The following is a 16,909-nucleotide window of genomic DNA, read 5'->3' as shown; positions in this document are numbered from 1 at the left end:
TTGAAATAGCTGATCCTATTTTAACTGCCTTCTCTCTCAGTCAGGAAAAACAAATAGTTTTCCAAAGGAAGGGTATTAGCAGGAGCAGGCAGAATATCAAGGGACAAAAGTCTCAATTTGTTGTAAATAGGGCTGTTTGTTAATCTGCGAGAGACACCAAGTCCTCCAGTGAAGCATGTGAGAAATAATCCCTGATGGTAACTGGTCGCTTGGGTTTGAAGACAGGAACAGATCTGTAGCCCCAAAGGCACTGTGCCTTGCTCTTACTACCCAAGTGCATCAATGATGAGAAAGTCGTTCCTGTTCTCTGAAGCAACTCCAGTAAAATTATGAAAAGGTGTGTTCCTGGAAGTGCTGCCCAAAAGTGGGCACCTGCAGTGTAACGAGAATACCTTATTGCTGGTCAGTTGCTACCACTGGTGCTGATATTTTGTTCGGAGACTGCAGATATATTTTCTGTTTTTAAATGCTGTCCTGAGAGATGTTAGCTGAAATATCACATTTCAGCTGTTCAGAGGTCGTTTTTTGTGTGTTGTCCCATTCCTCCCCCACCCCCCGCCCATTTTACTGTGGAGTTGCAGTAACTGCAAGGACTGATCTGTTTTCACACTGTCTGCTAACATTTGCCTTCTAGTGAATGTGAAAACAGCTCTCGATTAAGAAATACTATCTTTCCCCTCGCCAAGTGAAGAATGTGGATTCTTTCACTTACCTTCATTTCTGATAGTAGTGTCTTGGAAGCTTGCACGAGTCTGTTTATGTGGCCTTTGTATTGAGAATCTCAAGGTTACCATCACTTACTGTTCCCTCATTTCACACTTGAGTAGCTGTATGTAGTGTATGAGACTTCGGGTGTTGGTTTTGAGTGTCATGGAACCTTTTCTTCTGGCAGAAGATACCTCCCATGTCTCCTCTTGGAGTCTGTGCTATTGACTGCAGTATTGGGTTGTTGCTTTTGTTTCTAGGCAGGATGAGAATATCAAAACATTGGGGGCATTTTTAAGTTATGTGAAAGTATAAGTGAACTGTGACAACCAGAAGTAAAAAAAAAAAAATATATGGTGTTCTCAACAGCTTTCTAAGTGTTTCAGACAATCCATGTGCGAGTTTACTGTCGCTTTGCAACATTAGGTTGCAACTGCCCAGAAATGTCTCTCCTGTGCTTGGACATGATGTGGCTCTTCAGTGTATGGATCTGTAGCTCTAACAACTGTTTAAAATTTGCCTTCAGCTTTATTTGTGCTAGCATCAGGCATTTATAGTATTAGGCTTACAGAAGCAGTAGTTAGTAGATGTTGGCTTTGGAGTTACAATTTTGCCAGCATCACAAAGAGCTACGGCCATGAAAAGGCTACTGCTCTTATTAAAAATTCTTCCAAATGGAACATGTATAGGAAAATTAATGTTTGTTCCAAGGGGAACAGCTTCTTACTTTAACTTATATGCAAGTAAACAAGCATCATCATAGTTGTATGTTCCAATGAAGGCTGTGACCACTAGGGTGGCCTTAGATAACAAATCCTATTACTAGGAAGAAAGTTGATTTTTGCTTCAGTTTACATCCTGTTGGGATCACTGCAGTCCTGGTCAAATGTAAAGGGGCTATTTTGACTTGATAACATTTGTGGTCCTTGTTTTTTGTTTACCTTTTTTCTAGAGAAATAAAAATTGTGCTTCTGATAATTTGGCCTAACAGACAGATGTAATTAGTAGTGGCAAAATATCCAAATACACGAAAGCTAACACTTGACGCATTCCAAATCTCTAAAGGAATGAAATAATAAATGATAAATTTGTATGTGCTTTCTCAAAGAGCAGAACTACCAATGACATTTTAAAGCAAGGTTATACAAGAAAAGCCTAAAGCCTCCGGTAGCAACACTTCTGTCATCCTGAATGTAGACCTAGAGTAGAGAGAAATGCTATTGCTATCAAAGCATAGCCAGCTCTCTCTCTTTCACTGAAATCTGCATAAGCATGTGATGTAAACAAGGAAAAAACAAAGTGCTTTTTCTGACTGATGATAAATTGTATGCCATGAATCACTGTCAAAATTAAATGGTATGAGAAGAAAATTAGAAATCTAATATGTTTTCTGTAATTCCAGGTATTCATTGATTAAATTAAATGATCCATCTGTACCTAAATATACTTATAGTCAAGTCTTCAGTGGAGGAGGAGAAAGCTGAGTTGTCAGACGGAGTAACAGTATTTTTCTGAATATGCAACTGTGTTGTGCAGCTGCCCCATCTAGTAAAGGCTGCTTCAGAAAGGAGGGAATCGTCTAGATGCTGCTCTTGCAGTTCTCAGTTTGTGTGTGCTATGTAAATGGAAATATGTTGATGTTACAGAATTTTATACCAAGTTTTATGTTGTCTTGCAATATCCTCTTACGCTTTTAGATGTGGAGGATGAAAAACTTTTACTAACACATGGTAAGTAGCTTGATCTTTGTTTTTTTTTGTTTAAAAAAAACCAAGCCAACAAGACTCAAGTCATGGAGCTTCTGGCTTTTCCTGTTGTATTCACTTAGAGGCAGTGTTTTAGGCTGTATTGTATGGCAATATCTTGACAGCTTTCAGACTAGCCAGGTAAAAAGACTGTTTCATTGATGAGGTCTTGTTTTACACTAAGAAAGATCGTTAAGTGTGCATAGATCTGGGGTTCTTCAGATATTGGATAACGTGCAAGAAAGTTTAATGCAGTCTAAAAATGTTGAGGTACTCTTATTGACATATCTGGCATTCTCCCATACCTCTTACCCCTTTCTTTATTCGAAAGGCCTTTGTTAAGTGTAGGTGTTAGAGATGAGGGCTTTGCAGTGGTGGACTTTGCAGTAGCTGCTGTTGATGTAAAGGAGGTGAGACACCAGCAAAGGTAGGGTTCTCTACAGCTCCCTTGAAGGATCTGAAGGCTGTTCAGACCAGGTATCCAACTGGCATTTTGTATTTGTGACTGTGATGAAACCTCTGAGTTTTCCAGAGCCGAGCCCTGAGGGGACTGGGGAGGAGAAGGAGACATTGGTTAGGAGCTTAAAGGTTTCCAAATGCAGGGAATATGGGACTCTGTATGGCTTATGACTGATACTGATTCCCCTTAAGGTGATTTTTCATTTGGAAGTTTTAATACGCAAGCACATTGCTGTTTAATGGTTTGTCATTACTGCTGATGGGGTAGGAGAAACATGGTAGGTAGGACTTGTCTCTCTTTTTGCTGCTGGAATCTCCCTATTTGTAAAGTGCTTTGATAAAACCGTGCATTTCAGTGCTTTTGGACAGACCATTTACAGAGGGACAGCTTCGAATATCTGATGGCCTTGACTTTCATGGGAGACCACTGCCCTCTGACTGAGGGGGATGGTCTTCACACAGGCAGGTGAACTGGTACTAATCAGGCTTCAGTCCCCATTGCAGTTTTCTCTAAACCTTATATTCACTTCTAAGTATGTGCCTAAATGTTCAGAAACAAGAGGCAGCCAAGTGTGAGAGTGGTGATGAATTTTGCAGGTTTCAGAGCTGCTTGAAGTTACTGTCAAAGTAATCCCAGAGTGTGTGTAGAGGGTGTGTCTGTTTTTTAAATATCCAAAATATCTTTTTGACTCAAATGATGAACTGCTTCACAGTTTGCATCTTGTATGCATGTAGTGCCTCAATGTGTCCATGTGTTAAATCTTTCTCTTGAATTTTCTCTTGAATTTAGGAATTCTTTTCTGTCATAAGATGCAGAGTAAAGATGATGTGCACTTAGTTCTTATATTTCTTGGCAGCTGTTCCTTGGAGTAAGAAACTAAATATTACATTATCAGTGTGGTCTAGTTATTTCGTCCACAGAAAAACAGGGAAGCCATAATATAACTTAATTTCTAAAGGTCTGAATGTTTTTCTTCAACAGGAACTGTTCTTATCAGAAGCAGTAGTGGCCACCTAATGCTAGTATCTCAACAAGCAATAGCACGGGCACAGAACCAGTCACAAAATAACACAAGTGTGAGACCATCTGTGCCAACCAGCACGCCTGCAATCAGAATATGTGCTGTACAGGTAACTTCTCTCATAAGTTTAATTTGACGTAGCTGTATGTTATGTTATATAACAGGGTCTGCAGATAAGTCATGGAGAGTTAAAGAAGCGTTTGAACACTTTCTGAACAGCGTGATGGTGTTTGGTTTTGCACCCACAAACATCACCATATGCTTTGCTTTCTTGGTTTGGAAAAACTGCTATTCTGTTACATGTGGTAAAGTTCAAATTACTGAATTCCTCTCTGATGATGATGATGATGTAAATAGTTTAAGAAAAAAAAGTTAACCATCTCTGAAACCGAGTGAAGCTGAGGACCTTTCCTGTTCCTCCTTCCCTGAGCTCTGCTGGCTGTTTGCTTCTGTCTCTTGTGATGTGGTCAGCATGCAAGAGTAAGGAGGTACAATAAAAGTAACAATTTACACTTTCATTTAACTGTTTTATTCTGATTGTGTGTTATCTCTTAAATGTCTCTGAATCTGTTATTGAATATTAAACTGGGAGACAAATAGCTTTGTTGAGCAGCGTTTAAATTATATGGACTATGTGAATGATGCCTGCATTGTTGCTCTTAGAGTATGTGTCTTGGTTTGTATCTGACCCCAACTTCAGTGTCTGGTTTGTGATTGCCTTATATGACAACTGTTCTCTGCTCATATGTAATTATTTTCTATTTTTATTTTTTTAAAGAACTCTGGCACCCAGTTAGTAAAAAAAGTAGCAGCTTCTCCTGTGAAAACATTATCTCAAACAACAAATGCTGTGGTTTCTACTGTTCAGCCACCTGCTGTAATACGGGTAGGTTGCAAGCTTTATAGATGGTAGAATAAGTGACAGGAAGAACTGGAGAAAATATGGATGCATTCTTGTTATTTCTAACTATGATCTGTTTTTTAGTAAGCTCGTTAACCTTTGTGCTCACAATACATTATTTCCTGAATATATTTTTAAATGCATAATTTAATTAGGCTTTTGTCAGTGTGTGTCAGATAATCTTGTCTGTGCTACAGTAGAAAGCACATGCGTAATGAATAAAATAAATAGTTCAGAGAGCCATTTCCAGTGCTTTGGCACAGAGCTCCTTCAGTCACTTGCTGAGTCTTTTCTGGGAGATAAGACTTCCTAATGTGTTCCTGTTGGGACTCCCCGATTCCTTAGGTGGGGCAAAAGGTATAACTTACCTGAGATGGTGTTAAGGGGAAAATGTTGCCAGTCAAACTGGTTTTCATGGGTATGATTTTTTTCCCTCATTAAAAAGTGAAGGAAAGTCGTAGCTGAAGACCTATTCTTTGAGTATGGCAGATGGGTTCTACAGGTAGAACTGCAAATAGACAGTGGTTGGAAATGCCTCATTATTTTTAGGTAATTTTAGTGGTTTTTTCTAATTTTCTAAGTCTTGTTTTGCTTTTTCCAGAGAGAAGTGTTGAGCCTCTTCTGAAAAGGCTCTTATGACCTGTAGAGTATGAGAATTTTCATAGATATGGTTCATCTGTTCTTCGGGACCACAGACTTGTGGATAAGCACGTGTGGTGAAAAAGAAAGCTGCTTTTTCTCTGTGAATAACATGTTCTATTCTCCTCATAGACTGGAGGAGAAATCGTGAAGAAGTCTGGCTTGTACATATATTTTATGAACAAGAGTTTGAAGGAGACTGGGCTGTAGCAGTTGACCAAACACTCAGTGAAAGAGCAGGATCAGTCATTCAAAAAAACATGCTGGATAAATGTTCTTGACCATGAGGGTGTCTGAAGAATTGGGGGATGTGTTCACTGTTAGTGGTAACTAACAGTCTCACTTAGAAGTTTGTCCTCCTGCTGTTCTTCTGTATCAGCAACTGAAAACTACTTACAGACTCTGTCTGTGATCTTTTTTTCTTCCTTTCCACAGATGGATAATGTTGGGGCTAAAGTGGAAAACCCAGAGGCCTCTCTTAATACATATTCTATTTTGCTGAGAATGGAAACAACATATGCTTTTTGTCTAAGAACAGTAATGAATATTCCTTACATTTATTTTGGAATACTAGCTCATAAACCATGTGTTTGTGAGCTCTGCGTAGAGATCTTTAGGATATAAAAACAATAGTCATCTACTATACTACCCTAGTGCTGGGGAGAAGAAATAAAGGTCATCCATCAGATGATGGATGAAGTTGCCTCCATCCCCACACTCTCATGTGGATAAACATTGAGATTCATCATGCAATTAACTTTTCCTTTGGCTTGGTTCTTCTGTACTTTTAGTTCAGTTTTGATGTAATCGACTTAACTTGTGTTCTTCTGAGATATTTAGAGACATAGATATGAAGTATTTTTTGTATGGTTTTTTTTCCTGTTGTAGAAACTTGAACACTTGTTCAGCTGTAGGGCTGGATTTAAACAGCAGGAATGATGACTCCAGGAAAAATTAATAGTGCTGTTTTGTTTGGAGTGGCTTCCTTGGAGCCCCTCTGTTTCGCAGAGGATTACAAAGCCCTCTGTACAAGCTCGTTGTACAACAAAGAGTAAAGAGATGCAAGATGGATACATCCTGCCATCACGTGGTCACTGTGCTCCTCACCCTGGTGTGCACAAGAGAAGAGTGCTGACAAGGAAGTCTGTGAATAAAGTTGATGGAATCGTTTGGGGAAAGGAAGGCAGAGCCCTTGGGTCTGATTTCCTTGGCAGCAATTAATTTATCAGTCTTCAAAGACCTTGCTGATCTTAGTCTTGACAGCTTTTTGAGGTCACAGGAGAGGAGTGTTGGCGTGGAAGTATGATGTCATCACAAAGTGGGGGACAGTGGAGAGGAAATAATTCTTGGTTTGGTTGTATATCTTCTATCTTGTGCAAAATACAACTTGGAACGCTACTATCTGCAAGACTCTCTAGTTACTGACTCCAGGATTGTTCTCCTCCTCTACAAAAATATTTCTGGTTTTGACATTCCTAAATGTTTAAGTTCTGAGGTTAGACAAAATACCTGCACATTTTTATTTTTTAACTGTTTTCCAGATGGGGTAACGAAGCTGCAAAGTGTCTAATTAGCATCATGCTGGGGCACTTTCATTTAGATGCAGAGCACTTCTTCTCTTGAAATGGCTTGAAAATATGCAGGATTGATGCCATTTTTTGTGGCAACTGTTTCTCTCTTGCTCAAAGTGAGAATGAGAATTGTCAGTAGTGAAAAAGGTTGACAGCAGATGACAGAAGTTAATTCCCATATATTCATTTTTCTGGGAAAAGGGTCCAGGAGACATCCTGTTGTTCTCTCCCTCAGCTGATAAAATGCTGTTCTGGTCTTGATGTGTAAGCACGCTGGAATTTGCAAGAGATCAGCTCCTGTTTTCAACTTTTAAAACCCAGGGCATTGCAGCTTGGCAGATAAGCGCTATGTCCCCATCCATCTTCTTGCTGCCCATCTGTTTGTGGGATTCTTGTGCCCAGTTTGCCTCCCTGTGGTCTTAGAGCTGTTGAGCCTCATCCTTGGAAGAGGCAGTGGTGGTGGCAAAGATCCTGCAGAGAGCTATTAAAGTGTTACCAACAGTGGGAGCCTAAGCTGGAAAGCTTTTTGGTAGCTGCCTGCTGCTTTCATGTCAAGCTGGCAGCAACTTGGGAAGGGGGGGGATGCCCACCCAGGAAAAAAAAATTATAAATATATGACAGAAGTGCCAGTGTTTTGCTTTAGCTTTAAGTGTTTGTTCATTAATTTTCCATATCCTGAAAGACTTAAAAGTCCTTTGATACTCTACATGATGTCCGTCCAACTCTTGATTAGTTTTTGTTTTGTCCATAGTAGGGTAAGTTAGACTCCTGTCTTATTGTATTCTGATTAATGCAATTAATAGGTATTAATTGCGATTGTTGGACTGGAGTGTTTAAATGTGTTAATAGTTAGTGAAAGCAATTGCGTTGTGCAGACCTGAGCCTAGAAAATGGGCTCCAAAACCAGACTTTCCTTTCCTCTTGAATGTCTTGGAGGAAAAATTATACTGAAGTTTAGGTTTCCAATGTTAACCTGGTACTCCTTGCTCTTCTGTAACCTGCATGTTCACTCTGGCTTTTCAGTTTTAAAGCTGAGAAATCAAAAGTAGTGGTTTTTGTAGAGGCAACGTCTTTTATTTGTATTGTATTCTGTTGTGTCAAATGAACTGTGATGGGACTTTTCAGTATGGTTTCTTTTTTTCCTATAAAATCTGAAGTAGAATTACTTCAGTTTAGTATGTTTTCATTTAGAAACTATGATTTAGCCTAGTTTGCAAAGGAAGGAGGTATTTTTTTCTAAAACTTAATTACTCTCCTGTTACTGGAGTTTCTGAGTCTGTTGGTAAATTATAATGAGATTTTTAAAAGAGGTCTCAAAATAACTGAATTTTGTGAGGGTTTCTGTCAGGGCAGAGGAGAAAGAGAGCCAAATTGCTACCCACAAGGAAAAGGCAGGAAGAACTTGTTAGGTCCGTTTGCTGAGCTGGCTGCTTCTGCTGGCACGTGCAACCTTCCGAAGTGGACATGATGTCATCTGCCTACTCTGAGTGTGATAGGAAGAGCAAGGGATGTTGCAGTTGGGAGAGGAGCTTCACGGCGAGAATGGAAGATAAATAATCACTTAACATTGTGTTTATCTTTGGAATAGTACCACCTGGCTTAGCATTGTCCAGAGTTCATTAGTCTTAGACAGTAGAAACCTGACAAAGTTAATATATTGCTTTCTTAAAGACAACTGTACCTTTCTCTCTTCTTTCAAAGTTGCAGGCAGTGCTTTCAGCCTGGACACACCTTTGTAATTTCACCCCCCCCCTTGATTTATAAACAGAATTATGGCTGTGAGGGTTCTGTCACTTGCTGTATTTATTAGAGCCTGTCTAAGCAAATGAATGTAAACTCTTAAAAACAAAGAGAAAAATCATTTATTTGTATCTTAAATGGTAGCGTGGAGGGAGGTTGCTACCTTATATGCTGGCAGAATCCAGTATGTTTGTCACGTTGTTCTTTGGTTAAAAAGTGTTAATTTTTCTCTTCAGCCAACAGCTGCAACACCTAATGTTACTACAGTTACTGCTGCAAAGCCTTCGAGTACTGGAACACCTGTAAAACTTCCAGTTACAGGACCACCTGCACAAGCTATCTCCCAAAAGGCAGTCTCTGTGAAAGCAGAGGGCACAACAGTAGCACAGACCAGCGCTTCTACAGTAAGGGGAAAAAAAAAAAAAACGCTTTTAATTAAAAATTAACATTCTGTATGTTCATCAGAGTTTGGAGAGACAGTACAGCATCTAACAGTCTTCTCTTTATTTCCACACTAGGAGATGCTAGAGAATGTGAAGAAATGCAAGAATTTTCTTGCTACGCTAATAAAATTGGCATCTAGTGGACCTCAAGCCCCTGAGATGGGGCAGAATGTGAAGAATCTGGTGCAAAATCTATTGGTGAGACTTTTTTTAAAAACAAAGCTTGCATCATTTGCATGTAGATTTTGTCATTTGCTTTATCATAGTTTTGTTCCTTGTCTTTTTTTTTTTTATTAAACAGCTGAAGAGATGGATTTGTGACTGAGTACCTCTGATCCCTCTCTACATCTTACGTGATAACTCTTACTTTGAATCCCATGCTGTGTTATTTTCCCCCCTCACTTGTGTTTCATTTTATACTGGTAATTGACAGCAGGAAGAGCTGATAGTGTTAGCACAGCTTCTGGGTCTGAACTGCATTTTCTTTCATGTTAGCATTGTTTTGAGTCCTCAGTAGCAAGAATATCACTGTGTAGGTTGTAGTGCAGTGCTAAGTCCATACTACTGCTTTGCTCCAAGACAGAACTGACTTAAGAGTTGACAGTGAAGCTCCAGTGGAACAAGCGTGACATTATCAATGTCTTTAAACAGTGGGATGGAGAAAACAATGTGGTGTCTGCCAACCACTCTCTGCTTGCAGGTGGCTTCCATGTGCTGCTTTGGGCTGCACCCCAGCACAGCTGGGCTTTCTTGGTAAGATTTTCTCCTGCCACTTCTTGTCGTGGCATTTGACCCCTGCTGCTGTTCTGTTGTTCCACCAGAGCAGAAGGCTGTGTGCTGATGGAGGAGGATGACTTTGCTAGTGGTACCAAAGGACTTTTCAGTCTAGAAAAGTGTGGTGTAGAGAGGGGTAATTTCAGAGAGCAGATTGTTTGAAGAATGCAGCCTTGCAAAAAATTAATTCCTCTGCCTCTCTGTCACTGCTGGACTACAGACCTCCTGTTTTTGTGCTTTTGTGGTTTATTTTGGGTTTTTTAGAGCAGTTGTTGCCGTAGACTAATACATTGTTAACTGTGCGTTTGTTTTTTGGAGTATTTGAAAATCTGCCATTCAGGATGTGCAAAATAAATCAATATATTGTACGTAGAAATGAATAAATGGCAGCTGTGAAATAAAGTGGTTCTTAAGGCAGTGTTTCATGAAGTGGGTGTCAAGCACCTTGTATGCACTGAGATGTAGTTTATCAAACACTTGGGTCTGTGTCACTGAGACCTCAGTGATCCACATCCACATCTCTGTGGGATCTGACAGGCAACAGATCAAATGACTAAATGAGAGAACTGCTGTAAGTTCTGTTTGTCTGTGAATACACGGCATTTAAAATCCTTGCTCTGGTTATGTAGCAGCTTGGAACAGTTGTTCCAAAGGATAATATGAGTGAGAGGAGTAATTTCCCTGAAGAAACAGATATTGGTGTTGCTCTTTACGTGTCTGTACCTTCTTGGAGGAGGTACTGTTCTTGATGACTCTGTGGCAGGGACTCACTCACCTGGGAGGGTGAGGAGGGGCAGCAGGGTCTGTGGCTACCTTAACCCCATTGTGGAGGCACTGAAGAAGGGAGTGAGGGGTCTCAGAGGTCTGCTGCAGTTTCCTAACCCTCCCAAGCCCTTGAGTGGAGTGTTTGTGTTGACACAGTGGAAAACTTTAAGGGAACAGTGCTCTACAATTCAGAGGACTGTTACCTTAGGGGTATGCAGAAGAGATGTTTTGATTGCTCTTGAAAGACTCTGTTAAGTGTTCTGTTTTATTATGCTATGTATGTGTTTGACTAGAATTGTCTTACAAAAAGCTAAGTTTTCTTTAGTCTTGGCTGTCTCTAAGTTGATCTTTATGTGGATAAACTACCTTTACTGAAAGAAGTACTGGTAGTTGATTTAAAATATCTCTGCAGAACAATGAGATACTGAAAAGGATCAGTGCTACTTATAAAGTTTTTTCTATCCCTTCACTTTAGTAACTGGATGAGAATACCTATCCACAGGTGTGTTAACTGCCTGTAACTGAATAAAGCAGTAAACAACTTGGATAATACTATACCAAAATTACAACATTATTCTATCCTACACCCCCCTTTTTTTTTTCAATATAGCAATATACAAATACAGGAAAAATGTATTTGAGTGAAATGCCATGATAGTATAAATTTTCATGGCTTTTTGATAGATCTCAGAAAAAAAGTGTGGTAGATTTAGTTATAACTTACTGTTGTAATTATACTTCCCTCTTAGGAAGCAAAAATTGAACCAGAAGAATTTACGAAAAAGCTATACACAGAGCTCAAGTCATCTCCACAACCATATTTAGTTCCTTTTCTCAAGGTAAGCATCTGATTATGAACACATAGTATTTAGCTGGGGAAGGGAGGAGGACCAGAAGAGAAAACGACAGAGTTGGGGCATTCAAATAGATATTTATTTGCTCAGGTCAGTTGAAGAAGTGGTCCTTAACCTTGCTCTTAACTTGTGTGACTGTTGCGCTTGGAAAGGTGATTTTTCAGTGGATGGAGAATTTTTGAGGAGTAATTTATGCTGTGTTCATATATGGTAGAGTAATTACCCTCTAAATTTTAGTGGAGATTAGTGTTTTGGAAGCATCTACAGTAGAGCAGCTATGCTAAGATGACTTCTTACTTTCTCATCAAAACTGTAGCTCTTCTTAATTCTAATACAGAAGACTGAGAACAGTGATAATGCATAGCTTATGCAGTGTTTAAGATCAAAGAATCTACATAAAGCTATTAATCTGTCTGCTGGTTTGTGTTTAACTGGAGGCAGAAACACTCCCCCCTTCCCCTTTCTCTAGAAAGGGTCTGATAGGGCTACTGCAGAAAAGAATCCCAGGAACTCTACCTCCATTCAAACAAATAATCACATAAATTAAAAAATTCTCCCTTAAGATTTCTAATCATATGGTAGAATGGTATTAACAAATAAAAACTACCATCTTTGTTGTACAGCAAGCATTAAATTCCAGTGAAAACATGGAAAACTTGGTTAAATTTACTTAACTGCAACGTACACCATATTCTTAGATTTGATGGATCTGTACTTTTCCTTGACATTCATTATAGGCATGACGGAGAATAAAGGAAGAATAGTTGAGTGGTAAAGCTGGGACTTTACCTGCATTTCTGTAGTTTGCCCTTGCCCTTTTCCTTGGTTTCTGACAGGCCATGTGATAATGATATTACTTTAGATGGCTGGTGTTAATCTGTTCAAGTAGGGGATAAAAATTTTTCTTGTAGTGGTAACTTCTAAATGCCTTGCTAGCAAGTTTGCCATGAGTCTTCAAGACTGCAGTCATCTCTGCATGACCTTAAGCTTAGACAGGGGAGGTTCAGATTAGATATTGGGGAAAAAAATGTCACTGTTAGAGTGCTCAGACATTGGAATAGGTTGCCCAGAGAGGTGTTGGAGTCACCATCCCTGGAGGTGTTTTAGAGGTGTCTGCATCTGGCACTAGGTTGACGTGGTTTAGGGGTTACAGTGGCAGTGCTGGGTTGGCAGTTGGACTGGATGATATTCCAACCTTGATGATTCCACTATATATAAAATTATCATACTAGTCATTTATTCTCTTGTTTAACTTCTTGGAGGCTTCTTTGGCATTTATGCCATAATGGCATAAATGGCATTTATGCCCATGCAAAAGCCAGGAAAATAAACAGCTCCAAGAATGGCCTTTTCTGCATCTAGTGTGGCTTTGGCTGCAGAAGGACTGGGCTGTGAGTGCAGGGTCAGGGTGACTGGCAAAGGTTTCCTAGAAGCTCCTACAAGTCACAGGAGAGCTCTACTATCTGCCAGGGCAAGTTTGGCTTCCAAAGTAGCACAGTTGTTTTCTACCGGGCCCTGGCTGATTGATCCTGCTAGATATGGGCTGGCTGTGCCTGTGTGGGTGCAGCTCAGGTGCTGCTATGCTAAGTTGCTGAAGCAGCAACTTAGGTTGAGGTGAACCTCATTAGCTCTGCACAGACCCAGCCTAAATCTGACACAGCTAGGCCTGGGCTGGGGCTGGTGAGCCCTGATAGCCCCAAACTAGCTCGTGCAGAGGAGCCAAGGGGTGACTGCACTGCACTTACTGATTCTTACACTTGTTTGGTCCCACAGGGTTTTATTAGCTTAGGCATAGGGCTGTCCTTGTGCACTCACAGATGTGCTCAGCTGTTGGGAAGCCTTCTGCCAATGTGGGGAACTGTTACCCTTGGTGCACAGACCTCAAGGCAGTTCTGCAGGAGTTAAGTTGGGTTCATCAGCGTGGGTCAGACCCATCGCAGCAGAGACACTGCATGTTTCTCCTGCAGCATACTGCCAGCTATTGGTATCATCTGGGCTTTTCTGGTTTTGGCAGTATCCATACTACATAATCCTTGACATGCTGCTCTCTCCCTGTTGCATGCTGTATTAATAAAGAAATACTGTCACTTCAAAAATGTTGTTCAGACATCGTCAGAGTTAGCTGACTTTGCAGCGTTGCCAATCCTTTAAAACATCTTGCACCCTGATTGCTTTTTTTCTGAAATACTATAACGATGTGTAGTTAATACATACAATTAATTAGGTTGATCTGCAACTCTGAGCAGCTGTGACAGAACTGAGTGCCAAATTGAAGATGATTTCAGGAGCACTTCTCGAAGGTGCTCAGAGGATCAGCACCGGCCTTGTTTGCAGGGAAAATGTTTGCACCTTGAGTCTGGAAAGAAATGTGATACCGCTTGTTGCCAATTCACTTTTATCTAGTGAAGTGGAATTTTAGGGAGGACTCTCTGGAGTCGTCTCTTATCTTTGAGCTGCAGGTTTTTGATGAAGTTGTGCATGTTTGTTTTGCTTGTTCCAAAGAGGCACAAAAATACAATGGCTTTGGCTGTGAATGTGGAGTTCACAGAATGTGAAAATCAATTGCTTGGTTTTCGCGTCTACTGGATGCTTTTGGTGTATAAATTGTACCAGGAGCTGAGCATCCTTTTAAAAGGAAGTGAATGTTAGAAGACAGGTGTGCTGCAAAAGTTCCAGATGAGCAGACAACATGTTCACTATGGTATACTAGCATGTAAGACATGTTCCTTTTGCATGAAGTCCAAATCAGCAGCAGTGTGCTAGAAACTCTTACAAACTTAAAAAACTGTTTAGTGGGGAGGAAAAAAAAAAGGGGTTTTCGAGAATATGCAGGTTGCTGCAGAACTGATTTCCCCTGCTTCAGAGCTGTAGCAGATTATACACAGTCAAGGAGAAAAATCTGTAGAGAGCGTGAAGATTATTCTGTCCATTAACCTTTTCAAACACAGCTGTAATAAAAATGAGATGTTGCCAGATTCCTTTACTTCTGTTCTCCCGCTTCAGAGAAGTAACTGGCTGAAGTTGTGTTGGTGCAGCTCTACAGACATTATTAAAGTGGTATCTCCCCCTAGTGTAGATACAGCTGTATTGGTAGAGAAGTTCTCATGTCTTCAGATATTGGAATTATTGGATAATTCCTAGTTCCTTGTCAGACAGGCTCCATGAAATAAACACAGCTGTTCCAGTATAACAGGGTTTTTTGGCAAAACAAATTTTTTTGAGGTAATAAAGCAGTTTAAATCATTTTAATCTGAAATATAAAGTCCAAATTGAAAAATCTAAACAAAAGAACAACGTTATGTCTGAGTTTCCCCATAGATGGGATTTGCTACCTGTAGTGAAGCTGTGGTGACTGTTGACCTTAGCTCAGCCTGTGTTCACGTTTCTTGTGGTCTTCACTGAACAGTATTGTCATCAGTTTAAGGATACCTGGATTTCAGCAAAACTTGTTTGGAATAAGAAGTAATTTATTGTCTCATGAAAAATTTAATTGGAAAATGAGGAATAGGATTCAGTTACAGATGTATTATTATTGTGGAAAACTCTGTTGATATCGCATCCAGTGTTTTTCATTTTCTTTTAGAAAAGCATGCTTGCCTTACGGCAACTAATGCCTAATCCTCAGAGCTTTATCCAGCAGTGTATGCAGCAGCCAGCTACAACCCAAGAAGTGGTTTCGACTTGTACCTCTGCAGGACCAGCTCCTTCGACAGGAGTGGTAACCTCAGCTGTAGCAACAACTGCTCTACCAGTTATAAAACCCGTGGCTGCCTCTGTAACAGTCACAGCCCCTCTAGTTGTGAAGCCACTCCTTGCCAGCACGTCGGAAACACCTTCTCTGCAGACTGTGAAGCCTGTTCCTTCCTCTGCAGTGGTGACAGCATCTCTTCAGCCCCAGCTTCGGTCCTCACCACAACGATAGCAGCATCAGGGCTGACTGCTGTCCAACCTGTCAAGCCAGTCTTCACCTCTGCGGTACCATCGTCCGCTCTCCAGTCTGCAAAGCCAGTGCTGGTCTCTGCAGTGGCCTCTTCATCAACGACCCCTCTCCAGCCTCTGAAACAAGTCATTGGAACCCCGATCGGTATTAAAATCTCTCAGCCCAGCTCTGTTGTTACGCAGTCAGTGTGTGCTCAGCACGTGGTTAAAGTGAAACAGTTGGTAAGATGGATTTCTCTGCTCCTCTGTAACTAACTGGACTTCTTTATTTTGACTCTTGCCATTTTGTAAAGAGGGTACCAATTTGGACCTTTGCTTTTTTTTTTTCCTTTTAATGCGCAAGCTAATCTGTCTTGAGTTAATCAGTTATGTCTGTTGTAGTTTAGAAATATTGAGCCCTTGCTGAAAATGTGAATCTAAAGCCAAGCTGTCAAGCTTGGGTCTCACGCAAGGCATGTTGACCACTTTTTCACCAGACTGAATATCCATCTTGAAACACAGGGGGATATGAGGTCTAATCTCAGGCTAGTTTGACACCTGAAAGAAAAGGTAGGAAACGCTAGTGTCAGAAACAGAAACTGCTGATTAGATTAATTACTCTTAGATGCCCTGTTAGGACTGTGCCTCAGCTAGCCACCAGGGATTCCACTTCCTCTCCCTTGGCAATTCTTCCCTTGGGTACTTTGCAGGCACAGGTGGCTCGGTGATGTTTAGTGATACGTTATCTGAAATGTACCAACTACCCCAAGGAGCTTGTCAGAGCAGAGTTCTGACCTCCACATTTACTAAGATGTGTTAATTATGAAGTCATCCAAAAGTGAGTTTTTCCTATCAGGCCTCATTAGCTAACAAATTCCATGAGGAATAGCTGTCTTATTAAAACAATGCCCTCAAAAGCAATGTGTTAACATTTTTTTTTCTTGGCACAGGTTAACTTCTTGCTAATGTTAACGTTAAATACCAAGAAACTGTGGATCACAGGTATACCCAAATGAGCAACATTGTGAAATAAATTAGGTTTGGTTTACAGGTGTTTGAGATACTGAATTGCATGGTTTCTAACTCATCTACCTGTAAATAATGTTTTCAAGTATTTTGAAAGAATAGTCTCCCTTTGGAAGATAAAGAACTCAATTCTTGCACAGCACTTCCTTGTAAAGATTATTTTTCTTTAAAAAAGCAGGAAAAACATTAGACTTCCCTTGAAGCTAGATTTACTTTCCACAGGTATAGTGGGGTGTCTGGTATGTGAATTTCCTTTGTAGCTTGGTTATTGTGTATACTTGATTTAAAAGTGTTCAGACCTCTAAAATGTTTTGCTCTTTTAATTTTCTTCTTTTCAAAGGTTGTAA

The 16,909-nt window shown here is 40.2% G+C and overlaps 1 protein-coding gene across 1 annotated transcript in view; it reads left to right on the top strand.

Moving 5' to 3' along the window:
• TAF4B (TATA-box binding protein associated factor 4b) overlaps window positions 1-16,909 on the top strand; it is a 71,705-nt gene that overhangs the window by 11,173 nt on the left and 43,623 nt on the right. Inside the window, 7 exon segments of the mRNA XM_050323312.1 lie at window positions 3,892-4,040; window positions 4,710-4,817; window positions 9,019-9,186; window positions 9,301-9,423; window positions 11,514-11,603; window positions 15,202-15,511; window positions 15,514-15,779. Of these exon segments, the coding sequence (XP_050179269.1) occupies window positions 3,892-4,040; window positions 4,710-4,817; window positions 9,019-9,186; window positions 9,301-9,423; window positions 11,514-11,603; window positions 15,202-15,511; window positions 15,514-15,779 (1,214 nt within the window).

This window comes from Myiozetetes cayanensis, unplaced genomic scaffold (assembly GCF_022539395.1).
Source record: "Myiozetetes cayanensis isolate MyiCay16 unplaced genomic scaffold, myiCay2020 scf1, whole genome shotgun sequence".
Taxonomy (NCBI): Eukaryota; Metazoa; Chordata; class Aves; order Passeriformes; family Tyrannidae; genus Myiozetetes; species Myiozetetes cayanensis.
This window is presented reverse-complemented; position numbering and strand designations above follow the sequence as displayed.